Source organism: Agelaius tricolor, unplaced genomic scaffold (genome assembly GCF_023055355.1).
Source record: "Agelaius tricolor isolate 1412-34295 unplaced genomic scaffold, bAgeTri1.0.p SCAF_12, whole genome shotgun sequence".
In the NCBI taxonomy this organism is placed as follows: Eukaryota; Metazoa; Chordata; class Aves; order Passeriformes; family Icteridae; genus Agelaius; species Agelaius tricolor.
The window spans coordinates 1,689,513-1,707,705 of NW_027269272.1; the positions used below are offsets into that span (position 1 = coordinate 1,689,513).

General features: G+C 45.5%; 1 protein-coding gene across 1 annotated transcript; it reads right to left on the reverse strand.

The window, feature by feature from the left end:
• Positions 1-1,989: 1,989 nt before the first annotated feature.
• PLEKHB2 (pleckstrin homology domain containing B2) lies at positions 1,990-17,464 on the reverse strand. Its single transcript, XM_071437089.1, has 8 exons — positions 17,342-17,464; positions 14,066-14,113; positions 13,294-13,446; positions 12,383-12,485; positions 11,448-11,487; positions 9,260-9,349; positions 8,034-8,145; positions 1,990-6,018 (listed from the first exon to the last, which is right to left on the reverse strand). The coding sequence occupies exons 2-8, from the start codon at positions 14,100-14,102 to the stop codon at positions 5,882-5,884; spliced, it is 672 nt and encodes a 223-aa protein (XP_071293190.1). The 5' UTR covers positions 14,103-14,113; positions 17,342-17,464; the 3' UTR covers positions 1,990-5,881.
• Between the last annotated feature and the right edge of the window lie 729 nt (positions 17,465-18,193).

Genomic DNA, 18,193 nt, shown 5'->3' on the forward strand with positions numbered 1-18,193 from the left:
GTGGTCGGGGAGCTGTGCAGAGCCACAAGGTCCCCCCTGAGCCCCCTTTTCTCCAGGATAAACACCCCCAGCTCCTTCAGCTGCTTCTCATGGGACTTGTGCTCCAGCCCCTTCCCCAGCTCTATTCCCCTCTCTGGACTGGTTCCAGCACCTCAATGTCCTTCCTGAATGCAGGGGCCCGGAATGGGACACAGCACATGAGATGTGGCCTCACCACTGCTGAGTACAGGGGGACAATTGTGCCCACACCATTGCTGACACAGGCCAGGTGCCACTGGCCTTCTTGGCCACCTGGGCACACCTTCGCTCATATTCAGCCACTATTGACCAGCACCCCAGGGCCTTTTCCTCTGGGCCACTCTCCAGCCTCTCTGTCCCCAGCCTGTAGTGCTACAGGGGGAAAGAGCAGAACTTGGCACTTCACCTTACTGAACCTCATACAGCTGGCCTCGGTCCATAGATCTAACCTGTCCAGATCCCTCTGCAGAGCCTTCCTGCCCTCCAGCAGATCGATAGTCCCAACCAGCTGGGTGTCATCCATGAGCTCAGGAAAGGTGAGGTACGGGACTTATCAGGGGTCACTATTTTTGACTTTACCTGTCATACTTTGCAAAATGCTTGGCTAATCTTGGTACATAAAGTACCTGGAGGATTGGGTAGAATCAGTATTACATCCACCATAGGCAGTCAGGTTAAGCCCAGCATTGTTGGTCTGAAACTTTTCCAACCTGCACCTTAAAAATCATCTCATGGCTCTTAAACTTGAAATTATTAATGCAGATACACTGGAGTTTTTATGTGCTCTGTGAGTCCTGGAGCCTTTTAGAGATGCCTCAAAAACTCTGAAACCCAGTGAGATGCTCTGTGGCACCTGGGAGGCTCTAAACCAGCTGGGACCAGCTCTGGTTTGTGGTTAGTGACTGCTCACAGCATACAGGGTTGGGGGACATTCTCAGCTCCACCGAAATTCAGGGAACACTGAGCTCACTGCAGTGCAGTGCAATAGAACTGCAACAGGAGAGAGGGACAAATACAGGTACTTTTAAGAATACAACCCAAGTTAATTATGGAAGTTGCTTTTTGTAACCACAAAGAGGAGAGGGAATGCAGGAGCAGAGGCAAAGCCCATTCTCTAAGCTGTTGGAAGCTCAGGAAGGTGTGGAGCTGCTAAGCCTTGCACAGTTAATTCCCTAACTTGTTCTGGTGCAGAGAATTTCAGTACAAGTGGGCTTGGGTGGGTAGGGTTAGGTATACATGATGTGCTAGTAAATCCATCATATGGAACTGCTGACTGACACAACAGGCACTGTCAACATATCATGCTGTGGAAAAAAGCACTGCATACTCTGACATTAGCTGATGGGTCGAAATAGCAGTTTTGTTTTCATTCCTTCCCCAGTTTGGAGGCTAAAAACCCACCACCCCTCAGCAGTAAAAACAAAATGTGCACAAAGCAGGGATACTGTTTTACAAAATGTACTGTGCTCCTTTGGACTAGAAGTTTAATTCCCTGCAAACATGCAAGCTTGTCTGCCTTTAGGAGGTAGAGCTAGCTGTGGTCATTTAGTGTCTTTGTCAAAGCAAACTTATTGATTGTACCCAACTGCTGTGAAGCAATTCATAAACAGGAAATACCAATACAGCAACCAGTAGCATTTTGCCCAGAGCAACATCTGTGCTCCAAGCAGCTTAGTCTAACACTAAACAGTACAAATCTGTTGATAACACAATGTCAAATGGTAAATCTGGATCAGTGTTAATTTAATTAAACATTTCTGAGTCAAAGCCTTCAACTCCATTAGAAAGAAATAGGTCTTAATTCTAATCTTGGTATAGTGGTGTTAGTGTGGAGTTACTTTGCTGATTTCCCAGACCTTACATCATGCTTATTAAATGGTAACTGAGATGCCCAAGGTACATCAGCCTGAGCTGTCTGCACTCCAACTAATTGAGAAGAGTTGAATAAAGGCTAGTAAACATGTAAACATATTTACACTAAATATGACTTTTATTGCTATGGTTATTTTGCTATAAATTAATAATGAGAATGAGGACATACAGTAAAAGCTGCAGTAAAGACAGGGAGTGCACAAGAACATAAAGGTTCTGGAGGGGAAACTTGTTGCATGCTACCCTCCATGACTTACACAGTCCTATGCTATGCTGAGGAGGAAAAGCACAAACACATCTGAGGAACATGGGTGTGAATTTTCTCCTCCACTCCACTTGCACAGCTGGTTCCATCACCTACTGAATCTTCACTGAAGAACAAAGTAAGCCAGGGTTGGATGACATGCAGGGTAGCTCCATCTGGACACTGCTCAGAACGTGCTTCAGCACTGGGGGAGGTGTGTCTTTGCTGGCAGTCAGTGCAGTTGTTCTGCACAGAACCTCTGCCCAACCCCTCCCTCCTCCCTCCCTAGTCCATAAACCTTTACCACTCACTGGAAGAGACTGACTCTCCCTCAAATTCAAACAAAAGGAGCCAACAGCTATGTTCTCACATGGAACCAAGAATAACCCTGGTTCACCTCTTTAATGTGGTCAGACTTATCAGAGAGCTGAGCATTCCCACCCCGCTCTCAGGAAGCCTGGCTCTGTCCATCCATAACTGTGAGCCCAATAGTAACAACTCCCAGATGAACATCTGGACTTGTGACCTCCTCTATTCCTCTATTCTAAATAGACTGGCCCTGCTGTACAACAGATTTATCCTTCCCTGACAGTGTACACTGCACAAGAACAGTGCCACTGTGGTACATTGAACCTCCCATAGCTTTAGGGGGCTTAAGTGTTGGGCCCAAAGCAGGAATGTGTGCTTGAGTACTATGCAAATATAACTGGAATTATAGTCATGAATAGCACCATTCAGAAACAATCATTTCAATCTGCTTGGAAAATTATCTTGCCACCCCTGCTGCCTCTTCCCATCACTGGGGTATCAGTGGTCTGCAGAACCTGGCACGGCTGTCCCTCCAAGCCCCAGATCCTATCTCCAGCTCAGAGCAGCACCCACACCAACTGCAGATATTTGAAGTGCAGAGAAAGGCTATTGAGTCACGACTGTGCATCCAGCCAGACATTCCTGTGCATCTGACCAAAGCTCTGCCCTGTTCTGAGCAACAGGAGACACAGGCATGAATTCAGGAAGCAAGTCTGAGCTTCAACAACCAGGGAACTTCAGGTGACAATCCCCCTGCTGCTGCTTTGTGCACCAGGATGTTGCCACCTCTGTCTCTGCAGTGAGATCAGAAAGGCTACAAGCACCTGCAGGGAGATAACTGTGCTCTTGATTTCAGGCTCTAGCACAAGTTTGTACACTTGCTTTCTGGGTTCTAAATGCCTGTGCTCCTGAGATAGAAAATACTTCATGATTTTTGTACAAAAGCAGCCCATTATTTCCAAGCTGAAACTACAATCTTTGGCTTCAATTTCAAGTGTGTTTTTCCATTGAGAAGTGTAAGGTTATTTTCTTAATGGAGAATTACTTCAAATTGAACTTTTAAAAAGATAATTTCTTTTGAATTTCAACCCAGGAATGTTTTACAATCAATGATCTTTATTTTATATACTTCACTTGAAGAAACTAGGAACCTAGACAGAGTTATCTCCTGAAAACACACAGACATGTTCCCCTGCTGTGACTAACAGTCCTTCTGAAAAAAAAAGCCCAAACTAAAACAAAAAAACCAGCTGATTCACTTTTTGTTATCCTTTCCCAATCATCAGGAAATTCAAATAAATCATATGATGCTCAGTGGTTTTATTCTCCCCTACTCCTTACAAGTTAAGAATCACAGAGGAAGAGGAGCAGATGCAGGCATTCTGCAGAACTCGCTATTGCAAAGCACAAACCAAAGAGCAGCACAGACCTGTAATCAAACTCACCTCTTAAAGGGCTTTTCAAAAGGGCAGACATGTTTGTCCACTTACATTCCATCCCTTTCTGACCTCAAGGTCTCTAAGAGAGCTTCGGTAGTGTACTGCAATTTCTTTTGGTTTGGATTAGCAATAGGACACCCTCCCTTTAGTCCTCTTTTGCACTTCCAGAATGTCCTTTCAGCACATCTGACTGGCTGAACACGTGCAGCTTGTGTTAACCTGTGAAAGGACATGCTTGCACACTGCTGTACAGCTCAGAGCCAGCCTCCTGAAGGCAGTTTACCTTCCCTGGATTAGGCCACTCTTAGTAAAGCAGCCACAATGACATCTGTCTGTTAACTCCAGTGATTCCACTTGCTTGAGTTAGTCCTAAGGCTCATGAAAGCCTAGTGCCTCCCCTGGCTGCTACCCAAACTCTTGTCCAGCACCTCTATTGCTTAAATAAGTAGGACAGAACCAAGAGAATTTTAGGATGAAATAGAGAAGATTGGGACTTCAGCTAAATTTATATAGGTGCAAGTTCTCATCTATTTTCGTCTTTCCTGACATGAAACCCTGTGAACCATAAGGAAATTAACCTTCTTCTAAATGGAAGCATAAGTAAGACTTAACATTAAAACAGTATGCAAATACAGGAAGCTAAGAGTGGAAGTATAAAAATAAGTCCTCTTACTATAAGAACTCAACTCAGGCACCCTGCCTCATTTACCTGAAAAAGAAAGCCCATGCATTTCTTCAGAGCTTTCTTTCTCTGCCAAGCACAGCTCAGCACAGATTAGAACAGGCCTTGTAACAAACAAAACAGCTGCACTCCAGGGGACAGCACACTCTAGAGAAACCACACATACAAGCAAAGCCAGACAGGTTCCTCGGAGTGTTTTTCTCAACAAGTCATGGAGGGAAGAGGAGACCTGCTGAATGTGAGGTGGAAATGTACATACAACAAACCCAGGCTCAGCTGTGCTCAATATTACTTGCAAATGAGGAACCTGGTTCAGCAAACCTTGGTGGCTGAGGCAGGCATCTTATCCTAGCCCTGGCAAGGCAGCTGATATCAAAGTGCCTGTGTGCAAGGTCTGCTGGAGTTCTTGTCTCTCCCCTCCTGTTCCTGCTGCAGAGGGGCTGGCAGGCCCAACAGAGCAAGGGCTGCTCAATTCCTTCTCCTCCTGCAGCCTCTGCAGAGCCATGGCAGTGAGGAGCAGAGACAATGGCTGGCTCCTAACAATGCAGCTGCTGCAGTGTCTGAGGCTGCTGCTCTGCAGACACCTGCAAAGCTAAAGATCCAGTACTTCTATCTGACCACATAAGAGTCATCCAGGATAAAGAGGGAGCTAGAACAACAAACACTGCTCTTCCTTGCCACTGGTCATTCACATTTCTGGGAGAATAAAAGAATTGAGGAGTGCTGCTGCTTCCTAGTGGTTTGCTCATACATTCTCAGAGACAACTTCACCTGGATGGTGTGAGAGGTAGGTACAGGGCTGCACCTAAGAAAACACACTACCATCTGCAGGCAAGTCTGAAAACAAAAAAAAACCCTCAAGCATGGCAGACTGTGTAATGCCAAGGAATCTCTGCCGAGCTCTATGTTTTTTCAGGGAATGTTTAAAAGCCAGTAGTATATGTACACTAATGCAGGACTCCCATTAACCTCTTATTTGAATTAGATCTTAGACCCCTCCCTAAAAAGAATAATCTTTTTTCCTATGGTGTTTACAATAACAGTCTGTTCATAAAGCAGGTGACTGCTACCACATCACATTGATCCTTATAATTCTGAACATCAGACCAGAATTCAAAAGCAGCACATGCCATTTCCAACCACTTAACTAAATGGTGCCTTTAAACTCTCATTAAGACAGTTAAGAATCAGTTATTAAGATGTCACTACTGAAAAATAACTATTGCATTTTTCAAAGTTTAACAGTAAACAACATTGCCAATATATTATTGCACACAATAAAGGGGTTTGGAACTACAGAGATAAGGAAAGGGTAATCTAGAAGACCCAAAAGAGTGATCCCAGAGCCATTCCAGTTGCTGCTCCAGCCAGCATGCCCAGTGCAAGGTCTCCATCGCTGTCACGGTAACGCTCTCGGATGATGACGTGGTTTGCAGGGGGCTGCCCATAAGGTCCTAGGAAATCAGAGGTTGTTGGGAGGAGAGCAAAAGAAATGTGTATCTTAATACCATACACTGCAATTTCAAAACAGGCTGCTCTTTCACCTTGTTCCTTCAAATGAATACTAATATTTTGTCAGCTGCACAGGTAGAATACATTTCTGCTTTGGATTCAGCCTCCACATTAATTAAATCCAAGGGCAATCCTAGGAACACTTCTAGCCCTGTAACAGCTTAATATCTGTGAGGAAAACTCATCACAAATGTAAAAGTGAACATTGTTCTGCAAAGAACCTATTAATTACTTGTATTCACTTTGTGGATTTAATGTAAGAAATGGGTCTAAAAATGATTCAGCCTTGAAGTTAAGGCAAATAGTTTAGTTCTTCCCCCTTACCCCCTCCCCCTGAAAAAATCTTTGGCAGGTCTCAAGCAGTCATTTGTCTGAAACTGTGCATCAGTTATTTACATTTACTGCCTACTGCAATTCAGCCTTCACATCCTGGATTGATCTGTGAGGTGGTGACAGCTGCTACATTTCTGTTCAGATGAAGGTTGGCCAGTAGTAAGAAATTAACCTTGGACTCAAGAAGCCACTGACTGACCCCTACTCTGAAACAGACTTGTAACAGCTTCACCTGTCATGTTTTCTGATTCAGCTCCTAGCTGCAAAGCAAACATAACAGTACTCGTTTCCCTCCCAGACATTTCAGGCAGAGTAAATATTCTTGAAAATCTCACAATGGTGTTTTGTAACAGATTCTTAAGTAATCCAACTAAATACAACTCAGAAAGGCTTCCACTGACTCTGAACAATGCATGACTCTCTCCCCTGAGAAGGACTATGGCACTGCAGAGAAGGAGCAGCAGAGCTGAAAGGTACAGGGGTCAGTGAGGTGCTGTGGTGAATCTGAGCCCTAAGGTTTTAGTTGCAGTGACCCTGGTGAAGGAAAACATTGAGCCTTGGTTACTGTGCCCAACCAGTAACCAGTATCTTAACACACTTGCAGACTGCTCAGGGGAGTTTGATGCTGCATTGTTATCATAAGGGTTTGGCCTGCTGAAGTTTTTAAAAACAGTTCTTGGGTTTTTAAAAAGCTACTGCTTTTCAGAAACAACAGAACACATGTTCTTCTGTGTTTGAATATGTATCATTTGTATCTAAGACTTCAGTAACTTATATGGAGTAAACTTTAAAAGCTTTTAAGGCTGATGCACCTCCCTTATAACAAAAAATGGAAAAGGAAAAAGTGAAATAACCTGAAAAATGTCAAATGGAAAACAAAATCTCTCTCAAAACTGAAATAAAATGTTCTCAGTAGAGATTCTTGTTTGCAGAGTCAGATCATGAACAATTAGTTTTCTCATTTTTATTACTGTACAACTCTAAAGCCCCAGTTCTGTAGGACTGGGGCTCTGTGCAAAACTAACCCTAAATTAAGGTGACTGATTAAAAGCACACCCTACAGTTTTACTCTTTGCTTCCTGTTTTTGGGATTGAAAGCTATACAAACCTGAACAGAGCACCAGGAGATTTCATGTGGCTGAAATGCTGCAATTACAGCAATTCCAGCACACAGGGATGGAACCAGGTACAACCTTGTTCTGGGAGTGGATTTACCATTGAAACTTGCATTTAAATAATTAAACTAAGTTTAAGAGCAGCAGATGAATGACAAGTTCCATCAATGCCCAATATGGAGTATTGAATCACAAAATCACATCTTCTTCTGGCTCTTGTACCTTTCCTTAGAAAATATGCTGTAGTTAGAGTTCCGTATGCTTCAAAAGGAGTTTATAAAGCAATGTAACTATACTGAGATCACATTGGGAAGGTTAAATTCCTTAATTCCAGTTTCACTGCACTGCCTTTGTTGTGAAAGGGTGAGTGGACTGGGTTCCAGTTGCAGGTCAGGTTTCTTTCTCCATGTACAGGAGTGGTGGCTGGTAAAGGATGGTGATTAATAGAGCTAAAGCCAGAAAGATTGCCTCAAGTAGCTTCTGTGGGAAGGTGAGGATGTGCTGATTACCTTGGTATGGATACTGATAGGGCACAGCATAAGCTTGTCCATTGGAGGCATAGAAGATCTGAGGGCCCGGGGGGTACGCGCCATTGTACTGATCATAGCCATAGCCATAAACCTGGGGAAATGAAAAAGGGCTGTTACACAGGTACACTCTGCTATGGATCCAGTCAAGAACACTGTTCAATTTGCCTTCATTTCTTTCACTAAAGTATCCAGGCTGTCCCGCTACAGCCAATCTACTCCCTGGAATGGATTCAGAACAGCTGCTTGAAAAAGAGGGCACTCCTAAGCAGCATCTGCTCTCTTCCTTTCCTCAACAGGCAACGGCAGAGGCAGGGCCTGGTTCATCAGGCAGAGGCACAGCAGCCCTGCCAGCTTCTCCTCTCTGCCTTCATGCCAACAACAGCTCTCTGGGGAGCTCAGAAGTGCCAGGAATGCAGCAGCCAATCCCAAAAAACTCCAGCCAGCCCTCCAAGAGGGTACACTGCAAGCAAATGTCAGATTAAAGACAAATGCTCTAGAGCTGAATGCTTTAGAAGAATTTTTTTTCTCCAAAAGAGGAGGCTGCACAGAGGAAGCTCCCAGTACCACAACTCGTTTTTAACAAGAGTGAGAGGCTGAAGCAGATAGTGCAACAAGCAAGAGTGCTCCAAACTATCCCCTCACATATTACTGCACATCACTAAACACATCCAGAAATCCCCAACATATCCTGATTTGGTCCCAAAGCTGCTCCTTCACTGCAAAAGAACTGTGTATCCAGGAACTAGAGTTATTGTGTTGCTGTGACATCTTGGTACAACAAAATCCTTATGTGTTAAAAGTGGCAGCTCCAGTCACTACAGCCCATTTCTAAAACTTCTGATCTTACACCTTTCCAGCTCTTGCACAACATCAAAGTGTAGTTACACCTCCTTCTGTTAGAAGCTGCACGACCACTATACTTGAAGATCAGCCAGATAAATTCTGCCCTGTCTCTCAGAAGCTTTATTTTTCAAGTTCACTGAGCAGCCACCCCTTTATACCCTTTCCAATGAAACATGCTTCATCCTTTTCAAAGGAAATCCATCTCAAATAAGAGCAGCAATTGGCTGATAGTGCCTTACTCTCTGCTGTTGTAAAAGCTTTAAAGCTGGGTGTAAGAATACAATGCAGCACTTTGTGAGTGCTTGAAGGAGGCTGCTCCTGCTGCCTCACTCATGTTAATGCTTCCTGACTGCAACTCTTACCTCAGGTGATGGTGTGGCATAAGCTGTGTAGGGAGGAGGGGCTGAGGAAATGGCTGTCTCATCATACATCACATCAGATCCCACGTAGCCCTAAACACCAAGGAGAGAGAGCAGTTATCACCTGTTCCTACAGACAGACAGAGCAGTCTAAGGATTAAAACTTAATGACCCCAAAGAGACAGTAACCTTTAGCCACACTGTGTGTTAAGAAAGCAGTGAGTTCCTTGAAAAGGCTGCAGAAAGAAAGGACCTGGAGACTGGGCCTGGGAGAATACAAATTCCTGATCAGCCACAGAAAGGAGCCATCAAATTTTTCCCTGTGTGTGTGCCACAGACATGCATATGTGTACATGCAAGCACCCTGGCTCCTCCCACCAGTCCAGAGCCTCAGATTTAGAAATTACCCTCCTGTTCATTTTCTGTCTTCAGATAAAGAAATCTTCACAACTAAGCTGGCTGCTTCCTGGTACCCCAGAGTTATTGTATCACCAAGTTCTGCAGAAGCAGGTAAAGGAAACAAATGCAGTAGCCAAAAGTGGTACCTGAGGCAGAGGTGGTAACACTTAGAATAAGTTCTCAAAGACAATTGAGATTTCTTACACTACCTTTGTATTCTTGTCCCTAATATCCAAAATCTACAGTGATGCTCTTATTCCCTTTTCCAAGGCAAAAGCCAGCTCCCATTCTTTAATTCACAAGGGAACATTTTAATAAATCAACAGCAAGTGTTGTATTATCTCTTGGACTGATGAAATCATGGCATTTGAGGACATAATATAGTTACATCCTAAGTCAAACTCATGGTGAAACATGAGTTTCACTGCTTGAAACACTGTTACTGTATGAAGTGGTATTTCCATCAGCTGAGAAATCTGCTCACATCTTAGCAGTAAATGTGTTCTGCCCTGCCACAGGGATCTTTGTACAAGCCATGCACAAGCCTGCAAACACCTGTAAATGATGCAGTTCTCAAAGCTAAGGTGATCACCCCACTATTCCAGGGAAATTAGGAGGCACTGCTGGATGCTTGGAAATTTTGAAAAGTGTGTCACACACCTACAGACTCAAACCCACATCCCAGTTAGTCCAAGTCTTCATTGGACACCTTTAATAGCTTTGGAAGATGTTAATTTATGTATCTACTTGTGTAGAGGACTCCCTGCTCCACTTTGAGTAGCCTTGGGGTCTGCCTTGGCTGACCAAGGTCAGCACTGCCACGTTCTGAGCCATCTATCAAGGCTAGCAGCAGTGTCAGAGGCATGAAAACAGCAGCTCCTGAAACCAGGAGCCACCATCTCACACACAGGTGGGATAAATCCCCTAAAACTAGAGCAGACAGACCATGAGTGTTGTGCTCTTTGCATGAGGACAAATCCCTGCCTTCTCATTTAAGGCCACAGGCAGTGTAGCATGGCTGCAGTCACAGCAGTCATGTCTGGGGTAGTTTTGCCATGACAAGTGTTTGCTTTGGGTATCTACAAATCTAAGTTATATCATCTGACAGATGCCCCAGTACAGTGGCAATGTTAATGTGACCCATCAGAAACTGAGATAAGCTTCTACAAAACACAGCATTTCCCCTGGGCTGGTTCAGCCTAGTCATCCAAGGAAAGCTAGTGCTGCAGAGTATTCTGGAAGGCAGTCTAAAGGAAAAACAAATTGCAGAAAATGCTGAGGTAATACACTCCTCCTCAGCGTGCCTGCACTCCCCTCCAAGCATCTCACTCTTCCCCATGGCTCTGCCAAGAAGCATCCCACAGTGGGATGGATCTACATTAACCAACAGCTGCTGTGTAGTAAGCTTCCTTTAGCACTGCACCCACCTGGGAGGCAACAATCACTAGGAGTGAAAAGTTCATTTTTGCAGGTTGCAGAAGATTTGCTTGTTGCCCACAGCCTCAGTGCCCACAGACCAACTTTCCAAACATTCACTTCCACCCAGAGAAATCATTCCCTAAAATAATTATTTTCCACACAGCATGTATTTGCCTGGACTTGGCTGCAAGGATGTGTCTGTGATCCAGAGAATCATTCTTTTCCCCACCAACAAGCTTTACTATCATGCTCATGACCCTGTTTTTCTCTAGCAGAGAAGGATGGAACATGATTTCAGAACTCAACTGCTGGACCACACATAACACTGATGTGCTGCTTCTCTATCACTATAAAGTCTAGGTAGGACACTCACTGTGTTTGTTCTGGCATCCTGGAGAGCAATTTTCCATGCCCTGCAAAAAAAACCCATTGGTTAGTGGAACACTGATAAAAATCAATGCCACCTTTTTCTTTCAGGTCAATCCAACAAACAAGGTAAGCAACTAGAGGTACTGCAGGAGCAGAGTTTTAGGTACTGCATGTTGTCAAAGCCTAATGAGACACTCAAATGAATGCACCAAACTGTTACACCAAGACTAAGAAATAATTACTTTCTTTGCAGAGCTGAGAAAGAACAAGGAGGAACAAGAGGAGGAATGGATGCAGTTTTGGAGGTCCTTGCTGCAAGCACAACAGGTAGGAAATATGCAGTCATGCTCAGGATGAGGTAATGGGATGCACCCAGCAGAACAGCTCATCGGTGCTGATTAGAGCAGGGGCCTTGCTGCTGCTGCAGTTGCCAGGAGGCAGGAACACCTCACCCAGCTCCTGCCCTGCCACAGCCTGGGAGCATGCTCCATGGAACACACTTCTTGCCAAACAGTGATTACAGGAGTTATCTAATTCTACACAGCCCAGCTCAGCTGAGAGGTCACAATAGTGGAATATTCCTCCTATTGTTACTGGGATGTCCTTGGGCTAATGCCACATCATGTGCTCTTGAAGAATGGCAAAAGTTTAAAAAAATCTGTTTAGCAAGTCTTGCATTGATCATATTCATCAGATTCCTTTACTCCTCCTCACCCTTCAGTGTTTTCAGTGACTTAACTTGTAGTTAGTTTGCATGAGCTAGACAACTTCTAGGAGATATATTGGGGTTTTTGTCACTGGAAACCTGCTTTCATTTGCTTGAAAACTTTCTTAAAACATTTCTCTGGAAGTTAGAAGGGAGGAAAATAACTAGGGAGGGAGATAAAGAGGGATAAAAGAGGGAGAAGCAGCAAAAGCATTATTCTCTGACTGTCTTACAGGCAGTCATCTGCACTCTCTGCACAGAGGTTGACTGTCTTCCCATCACGGCAAACAATCTGCAGTAAACAGTCTCTCTGCTTCCCCTCTGGAGGCTGGAAATCTGAGTGAGAAAAACAGACATGAGTTATGAGTATAAACAGCACTACATGAGCACATGGACAAGAAAGGAGTCAGTTTAAGCAAGTCTGGACAAAATAAACTAGGGCCACTTGTAGCTGCCTTCCGTGGCATCAGAGCCCCAGAAGGAAATAACCTGTTCTTACTCCTCAGTGTCCTGAAAGTAAGCAGCTCTGAACACCTTCCCTACACAATGCAAGTGTCTCACAGCAGAACCCATCCATACTTAGCAATGGTACTGTCCAGCACTTGTGTCCCTCCCTTGTGTCAGCACCAAGTGGAGCACTAACAAATGCCAGAAGTGAACTTAGGAAAAACATCTGCTGAGGTTTCCTATTTCCAGCCCTGCCTCTCTGTCCACCCAGCACTGTGGTTACACCAGGAAAGCTCTGTATCAGACACACAGCCCTGCTGAGGTTTCCCATTTCCAGCTCTGCCTCTGTCCACCCAGCACTGTGGTTACACCAGGAAAGCTCTGTATCAGACACACAGTGTGCTGGGAACATCCCATCCTCCTGCAGCACGGTACACTGTCCTCCCTGAGTTTTAACAGGAACTATTAAACCCTAACCTAACCTATCACATGGTGATACCATGCCCTGGATATCTCCAAAGCAATTTAGGAGTTGGTGGGGTTGAGTTTTTTTGGAAGGTGGGGGATTCAAGACCAGTGAAGCTGCACACACTTTGGACACGTTTACATCTGCAGCAGTGCTGTGTGTGGTGTGCTGGGCGGCACTGAAGCTGGAAAGAATCTCTGGATACACAAATCCTGAAGGTTTCATTATTACCTCGACATTCATTCCCCACTCTGAGGTTGATACAGTGGATTCTCATGTGGATTTTATCTTCCAGATCACGGCGACTTTGATCATCATAGAATATTAAGCGGCCATCAGACCACAGATCAAACCAGTTCTTCTTCCAACGCCGTAAAATAGTACCTTAAAAATCACACAGTCACTTTTGAGGGCACATATTGGGAAATATTTCTGTCCTAAAGTTAATAAAAATAAACCAAGAAATCCTTCACAGTTGCCCAAAACAACATTCTAAAGTGCCAAGCAAAATCCTGTATTACAACATCCCCACTTGGGAACATTAGAGACTTGGGTGCCATATTTTAGCTAGGATTCAAAGCAAAACTGGTTTTATTTTAAGTGCATAACCTGATGCTTGCGTTCTAACTTGCTGCAGGAACAAGCAGAGGGCATGATTAATTGAAAGACACTAAGCTGAGGTGTCAGGTAAAGTGTCCAAGTCCCCACTTACACAGTACTAATTACAGAGCAGCATCTGAAGCTGAATGCCAGTCAGACACCTCAGTTATATTTATATCCTGTTTCCCACTGGAGCACCCAAAGGTCATGTGGGAATGTCGTCATGACACGTCATTATGTGACGTGTCCTTAAAGTAAAAAGGGAAAAAACCCAACAAAAACAACCCACAGAACTACTTCTTTTAAGAAAACCTGGGAATTACTCCAACATCAGCTGCTGTGATGTTTTCTGAAGAAATCCCAGTGAACAGGGAGAGAAGGAAGAGAAAGACCCATGACTTACTTTGCCGGAGCAGCCATCCACTCTTCACAAATGCCATTGCTGCTTAATCTAGTGGGCAGAAGAGGGAGGGGGAGGGGGGAGAAAAGCAGTTTTCAGTATTTCACAATAAGACATTAAAAAGAGGCAGCTCAGTACCATCTATCAGAGCTGCATGTACCCAGCTCACGTTGCAGAGACGCAGCAGATCCCAGCTGAAGATACTCAGTAAGCACAACTGGTGCTGTAGGACGTAACAAAGGTGCAACTGCTGTGATCCAGCGTGACTGTCAGAGACCACCTTGATGTTTAACTGGCTAACAAAACCCTCCTGGGGCTGCTCTTAGAAAATGGGGAAGAGACAGACTGCAATGACTGCTTCCTGACTCACCAGCAGTTCCTTTAAAGTCCTCTCTGCATACGTGTACATCCTGGATTCTGCAGTCTCAAGTTACCAAGCACTTCTACCTGCCTCTCTTTTTTTTTTTTTTCTGTACTTCCTCTTCTGTGTTTTTCATTCACTGGCTCAAAGTCGAGTCAAAACAAAAGCTGAAACAGTTTAATCTTAAAAAGGAAGGAGAAAGCTGTTTTTATGACTTGTATTTCTTTCAAATCATTACTAGCTCACTCTAAGAATTAAAGTAAGTAAAAGATGAGCCCATAAAGCAAGATTTTAAGTTCTCCTCAGCTTTTAAATGAAGCTTGAAATAGCATGGCAAGGACTCTGTGTTAAATTCAAGTCATCACACGTGGCATTAAGTACTCGGCCACTGCATTCTGGTTTATGAGCATGCTGAAAAAAGACATCAAACATGGGATATATTGGAAAATGAGGTTTTATTTTACAGCCTAATGGTGTTCTGATTATTGTTTTAAAAGAGATTATAAAAACTCAACTGTCCAGATGCAATTGAACTAGAAAAGGAAGAACAGAAGCATTTTAAGCCTCCCCTGAGAAGGCTACTTTTGAGAAATTATTTGTGGGACCTGTAAGAGAGACAGATATGAGAGACAGAAATGATACTGAAACCTAACAAAGAACAAGTAATTCTACTTGTGGCAGCATAAAGGGGGGGGCATGAGGGGGCAAAAGGTGGCATAGTAGATTTGGTAAACAGAGGAACTTTTCCCAGACAAACCTCAGAAGAATGAGTTTAAAGCTGAGGAGAAGAGAGAAAAAAAAGAGTTTTGTAATCTTCTAGCAAAATATGAAGTTACTAAGGATCCATACTAAGGATCAAGTAATGGATATTACTGGTAGCTGTGTCCTCTTCAGATTACTGGGCAAATACTGAAGCACACAAGATATAACCATCAGGATTTCATATTTAAGGAATGCCACTTCCTGCACAGGTTGGATACGATGGTGAGAACTACGGCAGGTGAAGTCTGTACTACAGAATAAACCCCTTATTCTTGACTTTTGTACCAGCTTGCTGGGAAAAGAAAGATTCTGCTGAGAGCCCACTTCTGAAAAGGAGCACCAGACTCCTGTCCTGCTTTAATTGTGGCCATTTGGTCCTGCTCTGGGGTCTGAGCATGCTCTTGTCACCCCTATCCAGAAATAGAAGCCAGTTAATTCTTCCAAAGTAACAAAGCAGTACAAAGGACCCAAGGCTCATTCTGCCACCACCCCAACATAGACTTCTCTCCTCTTGATTCTCCTTTACAAGCAAACAGTCTACTTGCTCTTCATTTTCACAGAAAAGAGTGTCTCTAACGGTGTTTCCATGTCCTACAGTTTGCCCAATAAGGTGAAATCACTATTTCTGGAGGCTGTTTCCCAGTCTACAAGCCAAAAAAGAATTTGCATGAACTTCAGTTCTGCTGCAAGTGCTAGGCTAGGCCCCGGAATGTTGTTGCTACCTTTAAAACAACTCTGTTACACAATAGCGTAATTAGATTTAACTTAGACACAAAAAGGGGAAGAACCAAAGAAGAAAACCTCTCTCTTGACAAATTGAGTTTTGCCTGTGATTACAGAACAGCTCACAAAGTCTCACATTCAGAATGTTTCAGAGCTGTCTAAAGCTACAAGAGCAAACGGGGCTTCAGCAGCTGTACAGCACCTTGCATGTAACCTCCAAAGCAGCAAATACCCTCTCCCAATTCAGAGTTTAAGTGCCCAAAACGTCAGCTCTGGAAAGAGAGCAAGGAATCACACAGAAAAATCTGTCAGCACTTAAAGTAGGAGGTGCAAAAACAATTAGATATTCTTCCTTGTCCTTTTTAAGCACAAGGGCTCATTTGAAGTCCTCTACAGTATTCACAGTCCTCCTACATGATGTTTAAAAGTGTATTTGCAGAGCTAGAAGATAGCCTAGCAAGATCAGCTGCATCTGAATAGTATTTGCTTGTTAAACCAGCCCAGTGCCATCAATATGAAAAATGGGATTTAACCAAACATAAATTAATAATAAAAGTAAAATTAATGAATTTATTAATAAATTAATAATAAAAATAAAAATAACCAACATGAATAAAAGTGGTTTGGTGACTGAAATCTAAGAATAGTAGCACTCTAAACTGAACTTGAGTTAGGAGTAGATGCAGCAAAGGAGTGGGACAATTCCTTTCTGCTCCCTGGAACAGCAGTTTTCTGCACGGAATATAATGTGGAATATCCAACAGTCTGTTCCAGTCCCTTTCCTGATAAAACACACTTTAAAATAAATCAAGTGTTTCTCCCTGCAGCTTGTAGTCCCCAGCTGAGCTAGCAGCGGGCCCGGCCCTGCATTCCGTGTCCATGGGCGGGCTGGGACAGCAGCGGCAGCCCCGGAGCCGAGCGGGCGGTGAGCAGCAGTGCCCGCACACTGCCCAGGTTCCTTTACCCTCCGTACTGGGGCAGAGCACAGGAAGCACGGTGCTTAAACGTAACCCTGCCCGGCCCCTCCCGCTCCCAACAGCGCAAGTTTTCTATTCCTGGAGCTGCCTGGCTCCGGCCCAGCTGCGCAGGCCCTTTCCCCGGAGCCGTCTGTGCTCTCCGAGCCAGTTCCCGGCGCTGCGGCTCCGTCCCAACCCTGCCCGGCGGTGCTCGCTCCCCCCGGGACAGCCCCACGGCAGCCCCGGCCCTCCGCGCCTCTGCCCGCCGGGGAGCGGCCTGGACTGGCCCGGCCTGGGCTGCCCCGAGAGCCGCGTCTCGCCCTCCCCGCCGCCGACAGCCGGGCCCCGGCGCCGCTCCCGGCCGGGCTCGCGCCCCGCTGACCTTGGCGGGGCTGGCGGTGGTCAGGCCGCCCGCCGGAGCCGGCCCCCTTGGCCCCCTCCCCGCCGGCCCTGCCCCAGCCCGGCCGCCGGCCGTACCTGCCGCTCCCCGCGCCCGCCGCCGGCCCCGCTCCGCCCGCGGGCAGCGCCAGCCCCGCCTGACGTCAGCCGCGCCACAGCGCCCGGCCCGCATGGAGCCCGCACGGAGCCGCGGGGAGCGCGCCCGGCCCGGCACGGAGCCGCGGGGAGCGCGCCCGGAGCCCGCACGGCTCGGTCCGCTGGGGAAGGCTGAGCCGGGCCACTGACCCCGTCCCGTTAATGCCTTTCCCCGGCCGGCGCCACACGCGCTTTGCCGGCGCTTTAAATCCATCGCCTGTGCCCGGGCCGGCGGCTGGCACAGGGGCGGCCTCACGGCACTAAGCGGTTCTTTCCACAGGGTTTTTCTTTTCCTCCACAGTTTCTGATGTCACAGAGAGCGGCAGGGGCCCTGTTCAGGCAGTCCCGCAGTAGCGGGGGCCGGGAGAGCCGGCGGGCCCTGGGACCGGTTACATAAGGCAGCACAGCCGCGCCGGGCCCAGCGCGCCCCGCGGCTCTGCCGGGCTCAGCGCTGCCCGCACCCACGGGCAATGCCCCGTGAGCCCGGCTCGTTAACTGCATCGCTCACACTGTGCTTCCACTGCTAGCGCAAAATGTATGAGATGGTTACTCTGGGTGAAAAATGCCTATTTTATGACTTTTCGCTAATATTAAAATGAATATTACATGTGTTATGTTAGAAAGTTAAGCTGTATTCATTTTCTTAAGTAGTGTGCTAAATATAGTTTTAGGTTATAACATAAGGTTTAAATAGAAACTATGCTATGTAGAATACTTTTTTCCTAAAGAAAGGACTGGCAGCGAGAGAGCAGCCACAGGATACCTAAATCTTTCAGAGAAAGAATTTATTGCCCT

Excerpts from the sequence above, each read along its gene's own strand:
- PLEKHB2 (XM_071437089.1), bottom strand. The coding sequence starts at position 14,102 with ATGGCATTTGTGAAGAGTGGATGGCTGCTCCGGCAAA. Across the intron at positions 12,486-13,293 it reads AGTGGGGAATGAATGTCGAG|ATTTCCAGCCTCCAGAGGGG; the intron begins GTAATAATGAAA and ends TTTCTCACTCAG. Across the intron at positions 9,350-11,447 it reads AGGATGCCAGAACAAACACA|GGCTACGTGGGATCTGATGT; the intron begins GTGAGTGTCCTA and ends CTTGGTGTTTAG.